Source organism: Ips typographus, linkage group LG1 (assembly GCF_016097725.1).
Source record: "Ips typographus isolate SLU linkage group LG1, UJ_Ityp_2.0, whole genome shotgun sequence".
NCBI classification, from domain to species: Eukaryota; Metazoa; Arthropoda; class Insecta; order Coleoptera; family Curculionidae; genus Ips; species Ips typographus.
In genome coordinates, this window is record NC_138422.1 from 26274635 (window position 1) to 26298555 (window position 23921).

Genomic DNA, 23921 nt, shown 5'->3' on the forward strand with positions numbered 1-23921 from the left:
TTGCCCTGGGAGCCCGGACAACATAAAATTATTCAGCAATACATGTGCATTGAAACCAGATTTGTAGGTAGGTAATATAAAACCTAATATCCCTAGGCTTTGACGTTAAATCGGGCCCTGTTTAGGAAATACAATTAGAGTTATGTCCGCCAGATAAATTGGTAAAAGGCTTGTTATGTAGCTGGATTGCTGCCGGCTGATGTAAAAACCAGACAGCTTGTAGTTTTCATGATTAATGAGAGCATAATGGTGAAAGTGGTAATTTGGCATTGTACAAAATATAAAGTTATGCAGGATGCGATAAAAGTGGTTTTAGAGTTAAAGAGTTTAAGTTTAATACATTATAAAGTGTGCTGTAGAATGACAAAAGTAGCAATGAAATAGTGATACCTATTTTTTAATTTTACGTTAAAAGAAAAGTTTTTTTAAGTGATTATTTACTTCCTATCAATTTTGACCAATCGCTATCAAGAATTAGTCTAACAAATGTAAATTTTATGTGGAAAAATCACTTAACAACTGTCAACTTAGCTGTCAGCAGTATTTCCGGAAAAAATTCGAAAAAATTTCACACTCCTCACAGCAACATAAAGAATAGCCTTTCAAGCTTGAAAGTTATTGTTCTTATTAATTATTGTTCTTATTTTAATTAAAATAAAATATTTATTTAACTCAGGAAATAATCTTACCTTTGTTTTAACAAATAGCATGAGCGAGAGTGGTTTTAAAAATCATCCGAGTCGAAAACTCGTTTTTCCGAATTTTTCCGGAAAAATTTAATGCACTAGGGATATTACCCCCGAAAAGATGCTAAGAGGGTTTTCCTAGAGATAGACACTAAAAACCGAATTTTTGAATCAAACATTTTTTAAATCAGGTCAAATAAGTAATACTTTCAGAATCTGCTTAAAAATAAGATTGTATTAAAAAAATTAAGAATAAACCCTATGATAGTTAGCAAAAACAGAAACATCAGACTTTGAATGTGACGTTTTCACGTTTCAATTACTTTGAATTCTCTCATCAACCATAAAATAGCTATTTATGTAACCAGTTACGAAAAGATCGATTTTGTGTAACGAATGAATGTTTGTACAATTGATTGTCCTACAATTTGAATGAGTTACACAATAAGACATTTTCGAAACGTGTTGCATACATAATTTTTTCTAATTTTGACCAAAAAGCGGTAAAAACCATCTTTTAAAGTGATTTAACACAAATATTCACTTTCATAGCACCTTGTATAAACAGTGACAACGACATGTTATGATGATATAGGTCTGTTTGCAAAGAGAATTTCCAACCAGTAATCAGAAAAAATAGATACATCCATTGGCCACAAGTCAGAAACCGTCCTAGTCACGTGAGCATTCAACCAATGAAACTTGACATTAAATTTTTCTGAGTTGGAGGGTCAGGGATTGCTTCTGCAAACATAACTAATGTATTTATTGTTAAATTATTATACAATATCTACCGGTGTAAGTAAAATGAATAAAGTTGAGGAAGTGTAATAATTCTTGGAAAACAAAGCAGATGTAATAATTCTTGGAAAACAAAGCTTTTGATTCAAAAAGTATGTCAATTGCAGATAACCAAATTCACAGTTCGATACTACATTTTATGGTTGAAAACAATTATTAAAACAAATCTGCCTATTAACAATTATGGTGCCATCTTCTGCAAATTTAGAGTGAATGCTTTCTACAACACTTTAATTATTTAAAGAAAAGAACCATTTCGTACGTGGGTTTAAAATAAATGACTCTACAGAAAGTCTAAGTTTTCGTTTAAAAGCGATCTCGAGCTTGTAAAATTGCTAACAAAGATAATCCACAAGTAAGACAGATTTCCAAGCAATACGTAACACTGGCTGGAAACTTTCTTACTTGTCTAAGATAGCGGCTCAGCGAACTTGGCAGTGTTTAAACGTTAGTTAGCAATACACCGAAAGTTTGAGGATTATTGTTCGCAACTGGTCGTAAGACCGAATTAGAATGTTCTGCACCTCGATCGCTTCGTTTAGTCAAATAATTCAAACTGCAACTTTTTTACCGGTCAACCAGTAAAAATGAAATTAATTAGAAAAGTTTCTTTAACTGTTGTATAATTAAATCACAACGCGGTAAATTCTAAACCATACAAATTCACGTCATATTATTAGCTTTCGCGTTAAGCTTTACTTCACAAGCTGAACAACATATTGTCGGTTTCCTGCAGTTTCTGCGGGGCTTTGTGTTATTGCTTTTACGGCAGAGATTAATTCGAGTAATTAATTCTATGCAGGCAATATAGCAGAAGTAGAACCCGACTGGTTGCCAGCATAATTGCCTATTCTCATATGATTATTACGTTTCGCCCGTAATAATTTCGTAGCGGCAAACAAAGCAATTAACCACGATAAGGCCTTTCTTGTCCCAAGCACAATTTCCTGGAATCATCCCAAAGGAAAAAACGCAACTTTTCCGATAACTTTTCCAATACCAAGGCGAGTTTAACACGGGCATGTATTTTACCTTGCCGGAAGCATCGCACAACTTTGGCCCAATGTTATTGAATAACTTTTCCACTCCACCGTAAAATAAAATATGTTTTATGGGCTATTTGTCCCCGTATTTATTGTCGCCGGAAAAATATGAGATTTTTGTAGGGCTTCCAACCGATAAAATCCATCGGATTTATTCGATCAAACTCAACCGGGATGAAGTCTGGACCGAACGGTAATCGAAAACACAGAGTATTTAGGCAACAAATAATGAATAAATAACAAAATACGGGGGTTTACATTTTGTTATAGAAATAAAAGAGGTAAAATCTGGAATGAAAATAATAGGAGTGTTCTGCATTATTGAAATTTCAGCTCTGCACCAGACTTTATGCATGTCATTCGTTGTTTACAAACGGATAGCCAAATTAAAATGTGCATAGCAGGTGTTTTCGATTTTTTCATTATAACACAAAACATTCCGTGTGAATATATTGTTTGCTGCAACTTCATATTCTATGTAAATGCTGTTTTAGACTATCCAATGTCTTGTACAAGATCTTACACAGTACACAGAACACTCAGTACTTATAGTGTACTTATACAGTACAGAACAATAGACTGAAACAAACTTTCAGCAAATTTTGGTTTCAGAATTGGTTGCAGAATTCGGGGCGACTACATCACGGTGTTATGTGGCGGAGTCTCCGACCGTCTCCCTTCTGACGTAGCTCGCTTCCTCTTTCTGTATAGCAGTAGCGGTGATTTGTCATCGCTAAAGAAAGACTTTGGATCGTCAGATTAGTATGGCAAAAACTGTTTAAATTCCTGTAAATTGTCAGAATACATAAAACTACATGTACTTAAAATAATAATTGTAATTGTTAATTTTAATTTATGAAATCAAAGCTGAAAAACTTCTGGCTATATGTGAATTCTAAAGTAAAGATAGACCATCTCCTTTAATGTTCTCTCCAGTGCCTATTTTACTGTCTCGAGATTGTGATATAGAACCCAGAAGAATTTGGACAAAAGTTTTGTCTGAAAGGTTTCTTAAAGGTTTCGAGTTGTCAAATCAAGGCCGGAAGATTTTGAATCTCAGATTGAAGCCTTATAGTATTTTATTGGACAAGAAAAAGTCCTCAAGTAAACAAAACTTTTATCCTGGTTTTAAATTATCAAAATTGACTTTTAGAAGCTGTTTAAGTAATACTTGTTATTGTGAGGTGTAGAGTAAAACAGATAAAATAGTTGACAAAAAAAATCAATTGTCTAATATTCAGATCTGATAAAGAGCCTTAATGTGAGTGGATAAAATATTATCTGAAAACTTTTACAAACTTTCTTTATTGGTAATTCTATTGAAAATTTCTTGGCTACTGTTACTCAAGTTGGGAAACTCTGGCATAGATGATGAATAGTGTCTAAAGTGATATTATTAGTGATAAATATAAAACAGTTTTTCATGTCGTAGTATAAGTTTGTTAGATAAAAACGTACAACCCACTCTTCGTTATAGATCTCATAAACAAGGTTGAATCCGGAGAAGTTGGCCGTTAAATCACTCAAAACCGACCAGCACTAGCAAGCTCTCCCAGAAAGATTACTGTTTGCGAGGACACAAAGGGCACATTTTTATTATTTATGGCAGCCATTGCGGTTATAAAATACGACCATTAGTTCAGTATTATCATTTAGGTTTGAAAGGAAGGACTCTTATAAAAATGACTCGCCTTTTTGTTTGCAGGTAACTTTGCGTGATTAATGCGACTTCAGGCTCTTAGCTGGATTACTACTGGACTTTTCGCAATGTATGAAGAGGATTTTTAAGTGTTTTTTCTGTAAATCCATCGGCAATCAGATGTTTTATGACACCGTAGGAAAACGTCGAGGTGCGATAAAACAAAAAAAAGTTTAGGGCTCGACGGGATTTGAAAAGTTTCCACTTTTTCGGCCGTATCTCGTCGGCTGAGAAATTTTGAATAAGTTGTCTTCAAACTTAAATTAAGTTCGAAAGCAGAGTGGGAATTTCTTGGATGCAAAACCTCTTTTTTTGTTTCAAGTGTAAAAGAAGAGTTTTGTAACAAGTTGAATAAGTTTCAATCTTCCACAATATTTTTTTTGTACAGGGTGGTCCAGTTTTAAGTGTCAATAATTCACCATTCGATAGCCAATCAAAAAATAAGATGACTTGCATTATGTCATTTTTCTCACAAACGTTTCCTAAGGAACATACAGTCCTCCAAATTTCAATTTAAAAAATCGTTTTATAGTGTAAAATTGAACATTCAAGACTTGGGAGAGTCCAAATTTGTACTGAATAGTCTAAAAACTTGCTACTTACTACTAGGAATAGTCTTATAATTTGTTTTCTCAAACTGCCATTCTGGTCGAGTGTCTGAAACTGAATTTCAAAAATTCAAAACAGTCCGGAAATCGAGACAAAGATTGTATTGTGCATGAAACTAGAGATAATCTAAAAATTGACTTTTAAAGCTAGAACTGACTTTATTACACTGAAAACAGCCTTAAAGCACTAAAAGCAATCTAGATTTTTAAGAAATACTCGAATTTTTAGCACTGAGGTGTCTAGAAGTTGATTTAATAGTGACAATGCTTGGAATGCGATTTTAAGTTTATGAAGAATGTGAAAATTGTTTCTTAAGTTTGCTGTGTCAATAACTTGGTGAAGATTGTCTTGAAAATCGATTTTCCAAGCTGAAAGCAGTTTTAAAGCACTAAAAATAGTCCAGAATTCTGAGAAAATGAAAAGCAAAGTAAAAAGCAAGAAAAGTTAGTTTTCAAAACAATTTTCATGAATCTAATGTCAATGTCCTCTATCTAAGACTATTTTCAAGACTAAAGTCTTGAAATTTGTCTTAAAATTATGAAAACTAACTTCAAATGCAATGTTTAGGCTTCTGTTTAAATTTATGTTACTTTTCATTAGTTTATAGTCACTTTTTGGTGCTCAAGGCAATTTTTAAGGTTTAAATGTATGAATTTGTAGTAAAAAATTTCAGAAATAGTAGTTTTTTATGTCTACAAGTCAATTCTCAATATTAAAGTCTCTCGATTTGCATGAAAACTGGTTACAAAAACAGTTTTTAAACTTCTGAAATCAATTTTTATCTTTTCTAAGTCAATTTTCAAAACTAAAGTCTTTCAGTTTGTCTGGAAACTATGAAAACTGGCTACAATCAATTTTTTTAAGCTTCTTAAGTGAATTTTCCGTTTCCAAGACAATTTTTAAGTTGGGTTGGGTTAGTTTTGGGTCTTTGAACGTAATAACTGAGTTATCTGGTAAAGGAAGTTTCAAATCAGAATTTTATAAGAGATAATTTCTTTTTCATCGTGAACAATGAAATTTAAAAAAAAAACTGTAATTTTTGAAAAATATCTAGAGACGTAGAAGATAAGGCAAAAACATTAAAACCATCTTCCTGGTATTGGAGAATTTTGGCTAACGTCATTCATAATGAGTATTAATCTCTTAAGTGCTTGTTCCAAATTTGATAAAAATTGCTCCAACGGTTTGACAGTTATGACAAAAAAACGGTTTTTTAAACAGAAATTTGAAGGACTGTAGGTATTTTCCTTAGAAAGCATTTTTCAGGAAAATGACATTAATGCATGTCAACTTATTTTTTAATTGGCTATGGATTGGTAAATTATTGACATTCAATACTGGACCACCCTGTATAAAAACATATTTTTTAGTTCTTTGTTTTTCCATTCAGTTAATTAAAGTAAGAAAGTTGCAACTTACCCCTTTCTTCATCAAATCTTTATCTAAAATTACTATTAAGCTTTTTAAATCTCGACTCTTGTCTATTAGAAGCCCAAAAAATGTTGCAAAGCTGAATATGAACATCTAAAAAGAAAAACATTTCTTTTATGTTTCTCTGGTGTGGCATTGGAAGGTAAGCAATTAACATTAGAGAATTGTACCAAAGTCCTAAAGCAACCGGTTCTTTTATCGCCCCTGAGCCTGATTATAATTCTGCGAATACGTCGAAAGCTTTTACCCTTATTAAAAGGAATTTCTTTCTAGGACCGCTTTTAATAATATTGAAATACTCGCTGCGAAAGCCTTTCAAATCTAATAAGTACGAGAGGAAGATTCCGCCTGATTTATAAGTCCTTCACCGGCACCCAATTTGTATTTCACGTGAAAGGGCCTGCTCGAAAACGTCTCCACTTAAGGTACACTTTTGAGAACTTGACGGCCTCTTTAAATAAACCCTTTTTATTGGCAGTCAGTACTTGCATGGCAACAGAAAAAATAAAATAATAATAAAAATGGGGAAAAATATGTCGACAAATAAAATATTTTTGTCCGCTCGGATCGCTGCCCGTGTCTGGCGATGCCAAATTACCCATAAAGCAGTTCCTTTCCGATTGCGAAAACAATTTTCCGGACCCCTGGGTTGTCTGCAGTTCTGCCAGAGATTTTTATTTGTATTGAAAGAGCGAGGAAACTTCCAAGAAGCTGACTATTACAAAATTATACCCTATCAGAACCTCCTATCTGAGCGGTTTTAATAAGAAAAGCCATTTGGGGGACGTTTTACTGCACATTTAGCTCTCAAACTTTTCACATCCATTAGAGCGACTTTAATTATATTTGAAATATGTTTAGAACATGATCTAGGATTTTTCCAGCCACTCAAACGTTTTGACGTGGGGACACGATAAATCTCAGTTAAAAGTTGCACTTACAAACGTTTGACTGAAATAAAATAGTGGGAAATAAGTGAAATATCTGGTGGTAGTGTGGGCTTGCAGGTTAGAACCGACAATGATTGATTAGTGCGGGGATTTGCAGCTCCAAGCGCAAGTTGACGGGTTTTAAAAGTGGATTTTTGAAAGGTGACAACCTCGAAACCTGATTATTTATTATCTTCAATATTCCTTCAGGTTGTTCCGTTAAGACGAGGATTTAAGATTGTAAATTTAATTTAAAGCTTTCAACTTGCTGCTTTTTTTGACCAATCACAATGTGCTGACGTTAGTGCAAGACAACACAATTTTATGAAATATTGACAAACTAATGATTGATTTTTAAATAAATTAATACCCAAGTTTTGACTAAACCCTCATTAAATTTCCTATTCAATATCCTGAAAAAACATTACAAAATTTGGTACAGTCAGGGAGAAAAGCCGTGTCAAAATTTGAACTGCCAGAAATACAGTTTGAAAGGAGAGGGAGAAAATTTCCTGAAAAACCCACTTGGAGTACGAAAATGACTGTATTAAGTACATTTTTGAAATCCTCATTAAATTTCACTTTTGTCAAGGTGTCAATGTTTGAACTGTCAGAAACGCAGTTTGAAAAAACAGTCAGCGACAAAATCGTCTGTAAAACCCACTTGCAGTAGGAAACTGACTGTATTAGCCACATTTTTGGAATCCTCTTTAAATTTTCCATCCAAAATCGTGAAAAAACACAAAATAATTTAGTACAGTCGTTGAGAAAAGCGGTGTCAAAATTTGAACTGCCAGAAACACAGTTTGAAAGAACAGTCAGGGACAAAATCGCCTATGAAACCCACTTGTGGTGAGAAAATGACTGTAATAAGCACATTTTTAGAATCCTCATTAAATTTTCAATCCAAAATAGTAAAAAAGCACTACAAAAATTAGTACAGTCAGGGAGAAAAGCGGTGTCAAAGTTTAAGCTGTCAGAAACACAATTTGAAAGAGCATTCAGGGACAAAATCGCCTGTAAAACCCACTTGGAGTGAGAAAATGACTGTATTAAGTACATTTTTGGAATCCTCATTAAATTTTCAATCCAAGATAGTAAAAAAGCACTACAAAATTTAGTACAGTCAGGGAGAAAAGCGGTGTCAAAGTTTGAGCTGCCAGAAACACAGTTTGAAAGAACATTCAGGGACAAAATCGCCTGTAAAACCCACTTCGAGTGAGAAAATGACTGTATTAAGTACATTTTTGGAATCCTCATTAAATTTCCCATCTAAAATCGGAAATATACACTACAAAATTTATTAGTACAGTCATTGAAAAAAGCGGTGTCAATGTTTGAACTGCCAGAAACGCAGTTTGAAAAAACAGTCAGCGACAAAATCGTCTGTAAAACCCACTTGCAGTAGGAAACTGACTGTATTAGCCACATTTTTGGAATCCTCTTTAAATTTTCCATCCAAAATCGTGAAAAAACACAAAATAATTTAGTACAGTCGTTGAGATAAGCGGTGCTAAAATTTGAACTGTCAGAAATACAGTTTGAAGGAACAGTCAGTGACAAAATCGCCTGTAAAACCCACTTGGAGTGAGAAAATTACTGTATTAAGCACATATTTGGAATCCTCATTAAATTTCCCATCTAAAATCGGAAAAAAACACTACAAAATTTAGTACAGTCAGGGAGACAAGCGGTGCCAAAATTTGAACTGTCAGAAATACAGTTTAAAGAAACAGTCAGGGACAAAATTGCCTGCCCAAAACCTATTTGAAGTGAGAAAATGACTGTATTAAGTATATTTTTGAAATCCTCGTTAAATTTCCCATCTAAAATCGGAAATATACACTACAAAATTTAGTACAGTCATTGAAAAAAGCGGTGTCAATGTTTGAACTGCCAGAAACGCAGTTTGAAAAAACAGTCAGCGACAAAATCGTCTGTAAAACCCACTTGCAGTAGGAAACTGACTGTATTAGCCACATTTTTGGAATCCTCTTTAAATTTTCCATCCAAAATCGTGAAAAAACACAAAATAATTTAGTACAGTCGTTGAGATAAGCGGTGCTAAAATTTGAACTGCATAAAACACAGTTTTAAAGAACAGTCAGGGACAAAAGCACCTGTAAAACCCACTTGGAGTGAGAAAATGACAGTATTAAGCACATTTTTGGAATCCCAATTAAATCTCCCATCCAAAATCGTAAAGAAATACTACAAAATTTAGTACAGTCATTGAAAAAAGCTGCGTCAAAATTTGAACTGACAGAAACACAGTTTGAAAGAACAGTCAAGGACAAAATTGCCTGTAAAACCTACCTGGAGTGAGAAAATTACTGTATTAAGCACATTTTTGGAATCCTTATTAAATGTTCTATCCAATAACCTCAAAAACAATACAAAATTTAATACAGTCAGTTGTTAAGTTGAATAAATAATTTATTTTTTTATCAAATAACAAAACATTTACTAACCAAACTAATCCATCATAAACCAGTTATTCAGAATATGCTTATCTTTAACCGGATCTTTTCCCAAAAGATTAAAATAAACTGCATCGCCTCCAGCAAAAATAGAGCCCCACTGTCCGAAAGTGCCATAATCGAAAATAGTGTGATTGCACGCGGCCATTAGTGCTAAATCTTCAGCCGCTGTGTTTCTCTGTGTTGAAGAAATCACTATAACATCACTAAATTTACCAAATTGTTGAAAACACCACATGGGATCGTCACTAATGTAGATAAAAATACAATTCGTATAATTGTTTCTGTAATATTCCATGGCGTGGAGAAAGAAAGCAGGTGTGGTAGGTCGACGATTGTATTTACTATAAAAAAAATATAATAATACAAAAATAGGTTTTAAAAAAAACTTCTAATAGCGGGTATAAGAGAGTAAAACTTTGCAATTATTGTGGGATTGCCAATGTTTTGAACTCTATTGGTGTTTTAGTATGGTCTCTAAAGTACTCTCATTTTAGTCGCTTTAATGCATTATTTATGTATAAACTAAACATGCAAAGTTTCTAACTAAACTAAAATTAAGTAAAAGCAATGTTAAGATATTTGTTTTCGTAGTTATTTTAATTTAGTTACCTCTCCCTGCATCTCCTTTCTGTACATCTTTCATATATTTGTTATTTACCAACAGTTTATGTATTTTTAATTTTGTTTAATTAGATATTGTACCAGTTTATACATAAATAATGTATAAAATTAAAACAAAAACAGTGTCACGATTAAATTCCCTTTTGGACCTAATAAGTTAAACGATACATACGACGATATCTTGTTCCAAAGGTAGAATCCAATCATTTGATAGAAAACTATAATTTAACAACATACATAATTATCATCAATTTGGCAAATCAGAACAAAATTATTATTCCAGGCATGTCACAAGTTAAAATTAATAATAAAATAATTACTATTATTTAAATGGGAAGCTCTCTGTGAATTGTAATAATTTAGAATAACTTTTAATTAGTATTATTTTACAACCCTGTTACGGGCTGTAGAAATCCGAGATGACAACATGTTGTTGCCTTTGAATTTAAATATATTTGAATGCCCTTTCACAAGAAATCTACTTATTTTATAAGCAATTAATGGTTAATGCCAGATGAAGAATTGCTTTTATTGGACCTAGGAGATATGATAACAGAAAATATTTTGTTTGTGCATAATTTTGAAATTCCACAAAATTGCAAATATTTGTATTCAGTTATTGACCATTATTTTTTTACATCAATCATTCTAACTTTGTGCCTTTCCAAAAATACATACCGTTTTAAGTATCTTATGTAATCAGTCCGTCTAACGTGAACAGCAACAAAAGTATGGTTTCTATCAGAACGATTTTTAACAATATCAGCAAGCATTGTCTGAGCTTTGTTCTTCAGTTCTTGTTTGAATTTCAACTCATTTAAAAACTCATTTTTGTGGTGAAATAATAAAGACTGCTGGAAGTTAAACTTTGGAATTATAATACTCTGAAATAAAACAATTCTCTGTAAACAAATTTAAGTTCTATGTTTTTGCATAGAACTATACAGGGTGGTCCAGTTTTAAATGTCAATAATTCACCAATCCATAGACAATTAAAAAATAAGTTGACATTCATTATGCCATTTTCCTGAAAAGTGCTTCCTAAGAAAAATAAAGCCCTTCAAATTTATGTTTAAAAAATCTTTTTTTTTTGTCATAACTGTCAGACCGTTGGAGCAATATTGATCAAATTTGGAACAAGCGCTTTATTACACGTTATTACGGTCAAAGACCCAAAACTAACCCAACCCAACTTAAAAATTGTCTTGGAAACGGAAAAATCACTTAAGAAGTTTAAAAAATATTATTGTAGCCAGTTTTCATAGTTTCCAGACAAACTGAAAGACTTTAGTTTTGAAAATTGACTTTTCATTTAAATCGAGAGACTTTAATACTGAAAATTGACACACAAAAACTAAGTACTTTTTCAAGAATTTGTTACTACAAATTCATACATTTAAACCTTAAAAATTGACTTGAACCCCAAAATGTGATACTATGTGAACTAATGAAAAGTGACACCAGAAGACAAATTTCAATATTTTAGTCTTGAAAATAGTCTTAGATGCAGAACATTGACATTAGATTCATGAAAATTGTCTTAAAAATTAACTTTTCGTGCTTTTTTCTTTGCTTTTCATTTTCATCGAATTCTGGACTATTTTTAGTGCTTCAAAACTGCTTTCAGCTTGGAAAATCGAGTTTCAAGACTATCTTCACCAAGTTATTAACATAGCAAACTTAAAAAACAATTTTTACATTCTTCATAGACTTAAAATGGCATTCCAAGCTTTGTCACTATTAAATCGACTTCTAGACACCTCAGTGCTAAAAATTCGGGTATTTCTTAATAAACTAGACTGTTTTTAGTGTTTTAAGGCTGTTTTCAGTGCCTCAAATCGAGTTTCAAGACTATCTTTACAAAGTTTTTGACTTATCAGGCCTAAAAGCCAGTGTGTCCACTGACCATAGTCTTGAAAATGTTATTTCAAGTTTCTTTACTATTAAATTGATTTCTACACTCATAGGTGCAATAAATTGTAGCATCTCTAAGGAATTCAGACTGTTTTTAGTGCTTTTTAAGATAGAAAAATCGAGTTTAAGACTATTTCCAAAAGTCAAGTTTCTTCAGTAATAAAAGTAAAAAATGTTGGTACCAAATGCTACAATAATAGTCTTGAGTACTAATTTTTAGAAATAAAATAGTCCGAAAATTTAATTTACTTCTAGACTTGTTGTCCAGTCCAGAAAATTGAGTTGTACACCAATTAAAGTCTTTAAAATATACTTTTGGACTCAGTTCTAGCATTAAAAGTCAACTTTTATATTATTTTTAGTAGTAAAAAATGAGTTTCATGCACAATACAATCTTTGTCTTGATTTCCGGACTTTTTTTAGTTCTTGAATGCCAGTTTCAGACACTCAACCAGGATGGCAGTCTGAGAAAGCGAATCATAAGACCATTCCTAATAGTAAAAAGCAAATTTTAGACTATTCAGTACAAATTTGGACTTTCACAAGTCTTGAATGTTCAGTTTTAAACTATAAAACGATTTTTTAAATGGAAATTTGGAGGACTGTATCTTCCTTAGGAAACGTTTTTCAGAAAAATGACACAATGCAAGTCAACTTATTTTTTGATTGGCTATCAAATGGTGAATTATTGACACTTAAAACTGGACCACCCTGTATAAACTATATAAGTTGCGTAGCAGATGTTCATTCAAGAGGAAATACTACTGACCTGATTTTTGCAAGACCTCTCTGTGATATATTGCACAAAACCGCCTTGTTTAGGAACTGGACAATTTGCAATATTCTCCATAGATAGCACTGAGGGTTTTTCAAAAATCTCTAACATAGCTTTCATAATACAATTTGGAACGTAAGGCTCCAGTCCTGTTTCTTTTGCTACAACCCATATAGATGCGTATTCCCATATCATATTTCCTATAAAATTCTCCTGGATAATCAAGTTCTAAGCTACTTGACTTAGGACTAAAACCTACCTACCAGTTCGACCACCAGGATTCATGGTCACTATACCTTTTTCAGGACACCCAGCAGAATCACCATGAATTTTGCCATTTTTGCAAAGTGCAGTGTTTAGATCCGCAAAAGTGTTGATTTTCTTCATGTCAGGTGAATCGACTGTACTTACTAAACATGAACTACTGTTGGTTGGTATTGTAGCAACCATGTTTTGAACAAAATTTGATTTAGTTGGGATTGTAGTTTGATTAAGCGATTCAGTGACAGTTTTACTGAAGTGACCCTGACTTGTAGTGGAAGAAAAAGTTATGTAGATGGTAATCCAGGTGGTGGCGACAACAGCTAAAATACCCAACTTGACACTAGGTTTTATTGACATTATTAATTACTTTAACACCAGCACAATACTCTTTCAACTGCCATGTTTAGTAAATGAAAAATTTGCACTGCTTCTGGTTAAGCATTATTTCAATACTGTAACATCAGGCTTATCTAAATTATACTGGGTGATCAGTATCAAAATTATAGTTTTTACAGGGATAGTCCAGACATCGTGTCTAGGTTGTAAACTAGTACTAAAAAAACAATAAATTATCACTTTGCAACGATATATTTTTAATGTAAACAAATAACTAAAATGATTTTCCAGTTCAGTTTCACACCTTGTAATAAAAAGAGTTATTTGACTACACTCAGTAGCAATTATCAAACATCCTTTACAAACCAATGCTATCGCAATGTCAATATTAACAAATCTCATATACGTTGGTATTTTGCAACAAGGGAAAGATGCATGAGCTTCCACAAACACTGATTTAGTACTTTTATTCATGTCTACAGTTAATTGTTTTAGATACGGTACCTGGTAAATTTCATGCAAATGCCTAATATTATTGGTTGAACATTAAGATTAGGAAGTTTTATCCTAGCAATAAAGATAAAAAAATAAGAGAACAATAAACTTTCAAAATTACTTTTAGGATTAATAATTGATTGAATTACATTGTGGGAGGATAAAGGTAGGGTATCCAAAAATGTGGTGTTAAAAAGCACACGTTAGCCATAGAAATGTGGTGATAAAAGTCAGAAATGTACCGGGTGACCCAATAAGACTGTTCCTCGACCATATCTCATAATCTCATTTTTTCAATATTTCAGGTTAGGAACGAGAATTTGAAAAACGGTTTTCACTGGCCTATTTGGATGTTATTTCGCTACTTTTTCATAAAGAAAAAATCATATCATTCCATTTGTTTTTTTTTATTTTTTTTTGGAATTTGACTCATGGTGTCAAAAGTAGCCCCCTGGCGCAGAAAGATTCAATTAAATTAACTATATTTTGGTTGATATTGCCCAAGAAGTGCTCTTTTTAACAATACCGAATTTGTTAAAATTGGTCAAACCGTTAAAAACAATTGAACTCCTCTTTGTTTTTGAAATAACAGAAATTTGTTATTTACGAAAATGATAGATAAATTGGTTTGCTTTAGAAATGAGGAAAAAAAACTCTAGTTTGTTGTGCAAAATTTATTAGAAAATGCAATCATAGGACGAACGGTTTTCGAGATATGGTCGAGGAAGAGTAATATTGGGTCACCCGGTACAGGGTGGCCTAATTTGTTTGTTTTTATATGGAAACTAAATAAAATATGACTCTTATTTAAAAAAGTAGAAGTTTAGTTCATAACTCAAGAAATAGGTGAATCTGTAAAAGTAATATTAGCATAATCGTAATCTACGTAAAAATGTGTCTTAATAATGTAAAAGCTATTTTCACCAAACTCTCATAATAACGAAGTTACAGGAGCTTGTCAAAATGTCCAAAATGTCAAAAATTCCGAACTCACCTTGACAAAATACCCCGGCAATAACTTTTCTGTCAGTTTGCATATAAAAAGAAGCAAATTAGGCCACCCTGTACAGGATGAGTATTTGTGCTTTACTCAGTAGATATCTCCGTTAATTTTGATATGATCGCATAGTTCAAATTAGAAATATATTGCAGTATTTTTTCTGAAAAAAAAATTGACGCATTTTAAACGTTTTACCGTCATGTTACATTAAAGAATATACTGGGTGACCCACAAGATGGCAATAATTACCCATACGTTAGATAAAATGTGATCAAAATGAAAGAGCAAATCAGAAAATGTCATTGATGTTTGTATAGTCATTCAATAAGAAAAAATATAATCACAATTTCTGCCATTTTGTTGCTCACCCTATATAATCCTGCTGTCACATAACGTCTAAAATTAGTCCTTTTATACAGGATGTTTTTTCCCAAAGTGTATATTTTGTGAAATAATTCAGGGTTGGCGGACTTTTTACACTAGTGGAATTATGTTGTCAAAAGTCTACCAAGTATCCAGATAAGGAGGGTTTTACGTGAAACACCCTGTATTCAAAGCGGCCTATATTATAGTTCTTCATAAATTTCTTATTGCAATTTTTTTTAGAAGAAGTTTTTCATTTATATGGGTACAATGACGATCGTAAGTCACAGTAATTATTTACTGTACTACTCTACTGTATTATAAATACTATGATTTTGCCCTGTTGATAATGATAGTCGTTATTACCCTACTAGTTGTTTTAAGCACTAGTACGGTACTGATTTTCTTAATAATTTAGGAGCATAATAATTTTAGATCTGCTGTATATAAAATGTAGGTAGATAACATGAAGGATTGCATATTATGAAGACACTTTGAGTGTTTGTAACTTTCACATATGTGTTAAAGTACACATATACAACAGTCATATCCTACTTCTTCCATAACTAAAAATGTCAAGTTTGGTTTATATTGAGTTTACAACAGACGGCTTTATTTCGAAAAGAAGAAAGTTCTCCTTAATTATTTTTATTGCCGTGAAAAATTCCGAGGCAGTTTAGATTAAAACAACCCTGCCGCATTAAAAAACTCTAAACTCTCTCGACAAAGCAACCGTAGTCTGGCAACAATTTTATAATTGAAAGTATAACCTATGCACAAAGAAACTGCCATTTTCCGAGCTGCGAGCCCCCAGACTAACAATTATTATCCGCCGGAGTGCTTTCAAAGGGAAAAGGGCCGTAAAACGAGCGTATTAAACGCGTCCATAAAAATTTAATATAATTATTACAAACTTGCGAGACATTCCCTTTAAATTACCGCTACAATGTTGAAAGTGCGCAGCAATACATCTCTTTGAGTATCTCGTTTAGGTTTTCCTATGGATGGCATTAAAAACTCTAATTAGTGGAATCTGTACATCGCACTTCCATTGTTTCCTAGTTAAAATTCGATATCGGATTCATTGTTGTAGCATTGAAAATACACGGTAAAATCGTGATTTATTCCAGTTGTACGGTAATCCTCTTTCAAAGCAATTAAAATCCACATCAATTAAATGTTTACAAAAACTATAATTTGTGTTGATGAAAAAATATTGTAGTTTCGATTAAAACCGAAAAGTCTTTTTAGATTTATGGAATTAGGTAATTTAAGACTGTTTTTGCTATTATTCACAACGAATTAGTAGTATTTTTTTAAGATACATGTTTCACTAATATGGAGTATTTTCCTATGATGCTAATTGTTCTAAACATCTTTTCTTGTTGTACAAATGGTATACACTTTCTTTCAAGAAAAGAAGGATCTATGGATTTAGTAAAAATTAATGTAAAACGCGTATCCGTGTTTACTAAATATCTAGAAGAGAAACACGTGAGAAGTTTAATAAGTAGAGGAGTAACAATTATTATGAGAATTCACACTAAACAAACAAGAAAATATTTTCAAATCTATTACTACGCTAAAACTAACATTATTTTGTAGCATATGTTTACAGTTACAACGAACAAAATACAACAACTATCCCGTAAAATCTTTTGAAGAATTCAGAAAAGTGTCAAAAAGCCAGTTTTTTAATAATCTGATGATATGATCGATTTTGAGACCCATTTTAAAACTTTATATAAAGGTATGCCGTAAACGTTCTATTTTTTTTGAGATACAGGGTGCTCAAAAAAGATTATCAGAAAACTTTAGTATTCCTAGCCAAATAGGTAATTTTGATAAACAATAACGATGATCTATATGAGCTGTTTGATGTTTGGTAAATCATTTTATTATTTTTACCAGTTGCGTTGGTATGGATTTTGCATTAACCATTTTAAAAAAAACAATGACTTTTTAATTTATGATCTCACAGTGCCACAGATTTCATCAATTTACGCACAAACATTGGAAAATTTTAAAATGGTCAATTGGTTGCTTCAAAATTTTAAGAACGTTTTAAGTTGAATGGCTTAAGTATTCGGCTTTAAGTCATTTGATCAACAACAGTTTGAAGAATGTCTAGAAGTACAGTAAGCTCCTTGACTGGAGAAAAATCCGGTTTTAAACATAAAATGATCAAACGAGCAATCGTGACCTAAGATTAGCCGTATTAATATGTTCAGATCGTTTCTAATATTTCAACAACCAATTTTACCTTACAGGAATTGAAATTCTATGAAAAAAATGGTTAAAACCATAATTTAAGAAGCCTTATTTCCAATTAGCAGAACTGAGTTTTCACATTTAGAAAGTTGTATCCACATGATTTTGATGCACTCTCAAAACTGTTTTTCAACCTAGAAGATGTAAACTTTGGCTCAAAGAAAAGTTTTTACCTTCCAGAACTAAAAAAAAATAATAAAAAATTATTTATTTTATATTAGAAAATTGCATTTACATCGATTTTCCGATGGGCGTTTGATGCATTCAACATTTGGTACTGACCATTTTTGAACAATTGTCGTATATTATTTTTCTTGTTGAAGAAATAGAAATTAATTATTAAAAATAATTTTCAACATACAAAAAACTTAATTTATATTTGATATTATTTTAGAATGACTTTAGCGACCGGATTTGCAACATGAATGAACAAGAACAAAGGGCAGCAGTTAACAGTATTTGGCAATCTATTGTCCTTTATAGAAAATTGATATAGCAGAGTGCAGTGGTGGTTCCCACAAAATATTTTTGAATATTTAAAAAATAATCCCATAAATACGAAAAACTAATTGAGTCATGTTATTCATAATAAAAACCCACGCTGCATTTAATTGGTTGGAATTTTAAATTTACCCGATCCGTTTCTATTTTATTGAAATTTAGTTGGGACGCTACGTTTATTTATTAACATGCAATTTCCTGTTTATAATAAACAAGCCGGAGTGTGTTCCCCTTGGATCAAATTGAATTCCGCCCCCGTACACAATTTACGTCTAAGCAAATCATTGTCTCCATCACACAATCACTTTTGATTTGATTAATGTTTGACTTAATTAAACCCTTCAAGGGGTAGTTTCGATGCTTGTGTACGTTCAAAACATCTGTTGCTATTAGATGGTAATGATTTATATAACGTGTCCTAACTTGTACGTGATCAAATACTTCATGTGGTGAATACAGTTGTTCTATTCAGGGTATTCCATGACAAAAGACTACAAAATACATTCGATGTTGCACTTGTGATTCTTCTGATTCAAACAGAAGTTGATATCAACTTGCTTATTTTCAACGGAATTAATCCTGTTTTCGAGATATTGATGTTTAAAAATTCGTATTTTTACATTTTGTAGTGGAACTAAACAGATTGCGATAGGACAGCAATAGTTATTTACATTACTAGTGTGGTATGATCATTTTTATAGTCACGAGTGGGAAGTATTGCGACGACGAGATCGAAGATCGAGTTGTGGTGATCACATGAGTATTGTATAATATTTTCTCCACGATTAACACAGAAATTAGCAATTTTTTAACTCTAACTTTGAGTTACGCAATGAGGGATTTTACAGTCATTAGTGCGATAATGATTGTTTTATTGTACTCTTAGGAGTCTTAGGGTGTTTTACCGCACTAGTGCGATAATAGTTATTTACATTACTAGTGGGGTATGAGCATTTTTATAGTCACGAGTGGGAGTGTTGCCACGACGAGGTCGTAGACCGAGTTGTGGTGATCACACGAGTACGTTAATTTGCCATACCCCACGGGTGATGTACAACATTTTATCTACGACCATCAGAAGCAGCGTAAAATAAGAAAAAAATTCATATTTTGTGCAATGTGAACTATTTAGGAACGTCTCGTATATGCTTGCTACGGGTAGTTATTTGTTACCCTTAAATCTTGTCATCTACGCTGTACTGTTTTGGTGTTGTTGCTATGGTGGCCATTTGTTTCCACATATCACTTAAGCGACAATTTAACAGTGTCAGTCACAAATTTTTAAAAGTGCATTTCGTTATGAACATGTCTGAAGAACTTCCGTCAGATATTGAAGAAGCTGCCGCAAACGTGGTATCTGGCTTGTTGCCTGCCAAGTCAAAGGAGAAATATGAAAAAATGTATCAAAGTTATGTTTAAATTCAATAAACAATTACAGCAGACATTTTCATTTAAAGTTGTTTTATCGCACTAGTGCGATAAAATCGATTATTATCGCACTAGTGCGGTAAAATCGCTCATTACGTAACTCAAAATGAGCTATGTAATGAATGATTACCATGCTAGGAGTAGATAAAATCAATTATTATCGCTAGTGACTAGTGACTGTAAAATCTCTCATTACGTAACCCAAAAGAAGTTATGTAATGGATCATTACCGAGCTAGTAGTAGAAAATAAATATTACATATTACATACTCAGATGGAAAGTGTTTGATTTCTATCGAGATTTTAGGTAGTTCGCCGAGACGAAGTCAATCAAAATAACATTTTTGGTCAAAAGTGCACTTAAATTACGTAAAATAAGCATAAAAAAACATTTTAAAATTTTTCACTTAAAAAAAAATATATATAAGAGGTTTTTTTAAGTACTTTTCAAAACTCAGTATCTCGGTAACGTGAGGAGTTAGAGAAGCGAGTTTTGGCTCATTTTATACTATGATTTATCCTCTTTCTAATGGCGGTTTAGTGAAATTGATAGGAGTTCAAATAAAAAAGTTACAACCTTTCAAAAATACAAAAAATGACAGTTTTGGTAAAAAATGCGTTTTAGACAAATTTTTATTTTGCTCCATAAGAGTTCCAATGCACAGCAAAGGGTATATTTATACCAAAGAACCTCAAATTAAGTGAAATAACCACTTTGAACCTTTAAAAAATTCAAAAAATGGCATTTTTTGTAAAAATTTTCAATTTTTTATTTTGCTCCAAAAGGGTTCCAATGCACAGCAAAGGACATATTTATAACTCAAAACCTTAAATTAGGAAAAATAAGCGCAAAAAAACACTTAAAAATTTTCAATTTTTCAAAAAAATTGAAAGAATGGATTGAATAGAGGTCTTTTTTAAGTACTTTTTAAGATTCAATATCTCGGTAACGTGAAAAGTTAAAGAGACGGGTTTGGGCTCATTTCGCAGTATTTTTTATCCTCTTTCTAATGGCGATTTACAGAAATTGATAGGAGTTCAAATAAAAAAGTTACAATCTTTCAAAATACAAAAAATTCCATTTTTATTTTGCTCCATAAGGGTTCCAATGCACAGCAAAGGGCATATTTATACCAAAGAACCTTAAATTAGGTGAAATAAGCCCAAAAAAAGCACTTAAAAATTTTTAATTTTGAAAAAAAATTAAAAGAATGGGAGGGTATTAGAGGTCTTTTTTAAGTACTTTTTAAGATTCAATATCTCGGTAACGTGAGAAGTTAAAGAGGCGGGCTTGGGCTCATTTTGTAGTATTTTTTATCCTCTTTCTAATGGCGGTTTAAAGAAATTGATAGGATTTTCAAATAAAAAAGTTACAATCTTTCAAAAATACAAAAAAATTACAGTTTAGGAAAAAATTGAATTTTTGGCAAATTTTTATTTTGCTCCATAAAGATTCCAAGGCACAGCAAAGGGCATATTTATAACTAAAATCCTTAAATTTAGTAAAATAAGCGCAAAAAAAGAACTTAAATTTTTTTTATTTTTCAAAAAAATTTAAAGAATTGGACTTTGACCTGATTCAGCAACTAACAAGTCCTACTTAAAAAAGTTTTTAATAAAAAATAGACCAAATAAATCAGGTGCTAACAAAATAAATAATCAAAAACAAAGTGATTACTTTAAAAGTCGTATCTCGGACGTAAAGAGTAATGGAAACGCTTTAGATTCGCAACGCTGCCGTAAATAATAAAAATGTGGCTTCTCTGTCTCTGCCCGTAGGATTTTTGTTAAGAATGGAGGAGAGCCCCCAAAGAGATTCATCAAGCGCACCTAAACGGCCACCGGACCAGTTTTTCAATAATGTAAAGTGCATGCCGGTGCACGTATCGGACGTGCTACTGCATGCATAAACCGGCTTTATGTTGTTGCTTATTTGCAGCAGTGACGGTGATTTAGTCACGAATTAAAGATGAAATCTTTCGATCCTGAAGCTGCCTTTCAGGAATTGATGAGTCACTTGATAACGTTTTATCAGGAGTTTACATCAAAGCTGAAAGAAAGGTTGTTGGAAATACCATTAATCTCCTAACGATTTCAAATAAGTTTCATAACCTGTATCGGTATTCAGCTCTTTTAGAGATATTGAGGTTTCAAAAATGACATTTTCACATTTTGGAGTGTCATCCAAACGTTTTCTGATCTATGCCAGGGTCATAGTGCAAACTTGTCTGAAATACGCTGTCAATTGGAAAATATTCTGCTTGTCTCTTTCCACAAAGTCTTATCAACTAACATCAAAAACACCGGGGTATAATAAAAATGGCCCCAAACAGAACTTGGCAACTAATTCGTGCAATTTCAGGGAGCGTGAATTTTTCCAGTCCATATTTAAGCGAACGTACGCCCGAGAATAATACCATTATCTCTACATACGCGCCTATTAGGGAGAACGAAATTACGTTTTGAATTTCATTTTAAAACGTACTCGTTTTGCTTTTAACCCGGCTACGTTACAAAGGTAGGTTTGTGCAAAACGTGCTATTCGTGTAACAGATGCCTCAAACTAATTCCGCCGGATGCTTCTCGTTATTTTATACAGTGATTCTAATAATATTTGAGTTAAATTTTATTTAGAACAATTTAAAGTAAAAACTTTAAATTTTTACACAAATAATATATTTAATATTTATTCCATTACTGCTATAATACTTACTACACAAGAATGGTTTCTGTTAATGATCTTATTGCTTTAGCACAAAAACTTCACAAACACTTATTTCCTGCACACTGTATATTAATTTAATCCATTCAATGTTCCTTGCTTTTTCAGAACAATTATTAACAATATTGTAGTTCTTCTAGTGCTTAATCCTATATTTTTCACTAACTTTATTGGAAAATTAAACAACACTTTTTTGGTCAAAATGTTTATTCTCTAGGTGAGTTTGAATTTCCACACAGTAATAGATATATTTTTGAATCAATGTGAATATCTATGTGCTTTCAAGAATTCCAAAATTTTTATTATAAATAACTCAAAATCTTTATTTTAAATTTTAATTAAAGTTTCAGTATGTAATATATTTGACTATATCAAAATGCAATATTCTTCTCTGTGAGTGTGTATCATCCCATTAAAAACTACGCTGGCAAACTAAAATTTTATTTTCGTCTTCCTTTATATAAAAACTAATAACCGACTGAGTTCTCTGGGTGTATATTGACAAAAATAAAACGACTCTAAACTCGGACGATTTATTAATTTCCTGCAAGCTTTATTGCAGTTGCCAAAGTGCTATCATAAAATTTTTCTCATAACTATTAACTGACGCTAAAGACGAGGCAATAATCTTTGTTTTACGACTGTTAATTATTGTCTAAATATATGACAAAGTTTTAGATTAGTTTAGTCTAGAGAGTAAAATAAATTTTAGTGTCGGTAAGGTCCATTGTCATTATACAGAAGAAGTCCCAGATAAAAGTAATTATATGGGAATTTCCTAACCTACAGCTCGGGTTACTATACTAAAACAACAATATTTATTTTCGTTTTCAAAATATCAACCAAAAACTGAAAATTGAATTTTTTGACAATTAAATTTGAGAGTTTTGTATTAGAGACCCGAATAACGTAAACGATTTTTTTCTTGCAACCAAAGCTAATTTTCTTAGTTCTGAAGTCAATTTATAAAAAAACATTTTTCGTTTAGTCAAAAAACAAACTAATGCCGTATGATGTCAGAATGTTTCTAAAATTTTGTTGTTATCTGCTTTAATCTAAAAAGTTTTGTTTGAAACTGTAAATTCGTTTTCCTATTTTTTTTATTCAATTTTAAGAAAAAATGTTATAAAGAAAAAGGTTAGTTAGTGTTTAAGTTTTTCTTATATCTTACATATGCAACTAACAAAAAGAATTGGAATTTTTTACATGCTACCAAGTTGTAAAACTCTTAGCCTAGATCGATCTGAAACAGAGTCTAAACTTGAATAACAGCATTTTTATATTGACCAATAACTTTATTCTTACAAAAATCATATTGTTTTAGTATTCTTTTATCAATTGTTATTATAGCTACTTGTGTAAAATCGACCACCTATCCTTAGTTCTTAAAATCCTATATCAATTTAAATGTTGTATTGATTGACAATTAATTGATATTATCTGACAATCCCTGCAAACAGTTCCAACAAATACCCTTGCTAATATAACAAAAAATTGTGTTATTTATTATAAACCATTAACAATTTTTGTATTGTAGATATTAGAATTCTG

At 31.9% G+C, this 23921-nt stretch overlaps 1 protein-coding gene across 1 annotated transcript; it reads right to left on the minus strand.

Moving 5' to 3' along the window:
* Positions 1-9613: 9613 nt before the first annotated feature.
* Positions 9614-13690, minus strand: LOC145725581 (galactoside alpha-(1,2)-fucosyltransferase 2-like). The gene is made up of 4 exons (XM_081974384.1): positions 13255-13690; positions 12986-13191; positions 10981-11186; positions 9614-10022 (listed from the first exon to the last, which is right to left on the minus strand). Exons 1-4 carry the CDS (start codon positions 13610-13612, stop codon positions 9674-9676), a joined length of 1119 nt encoding a protein of 372 aa, XP_081830510.1. The 5' UTR covers positions 13613-13690; the 3' UTR covers positions 9614-9673.
* Positions 13691-23921: the final 10231 nt, after the last annotated feature.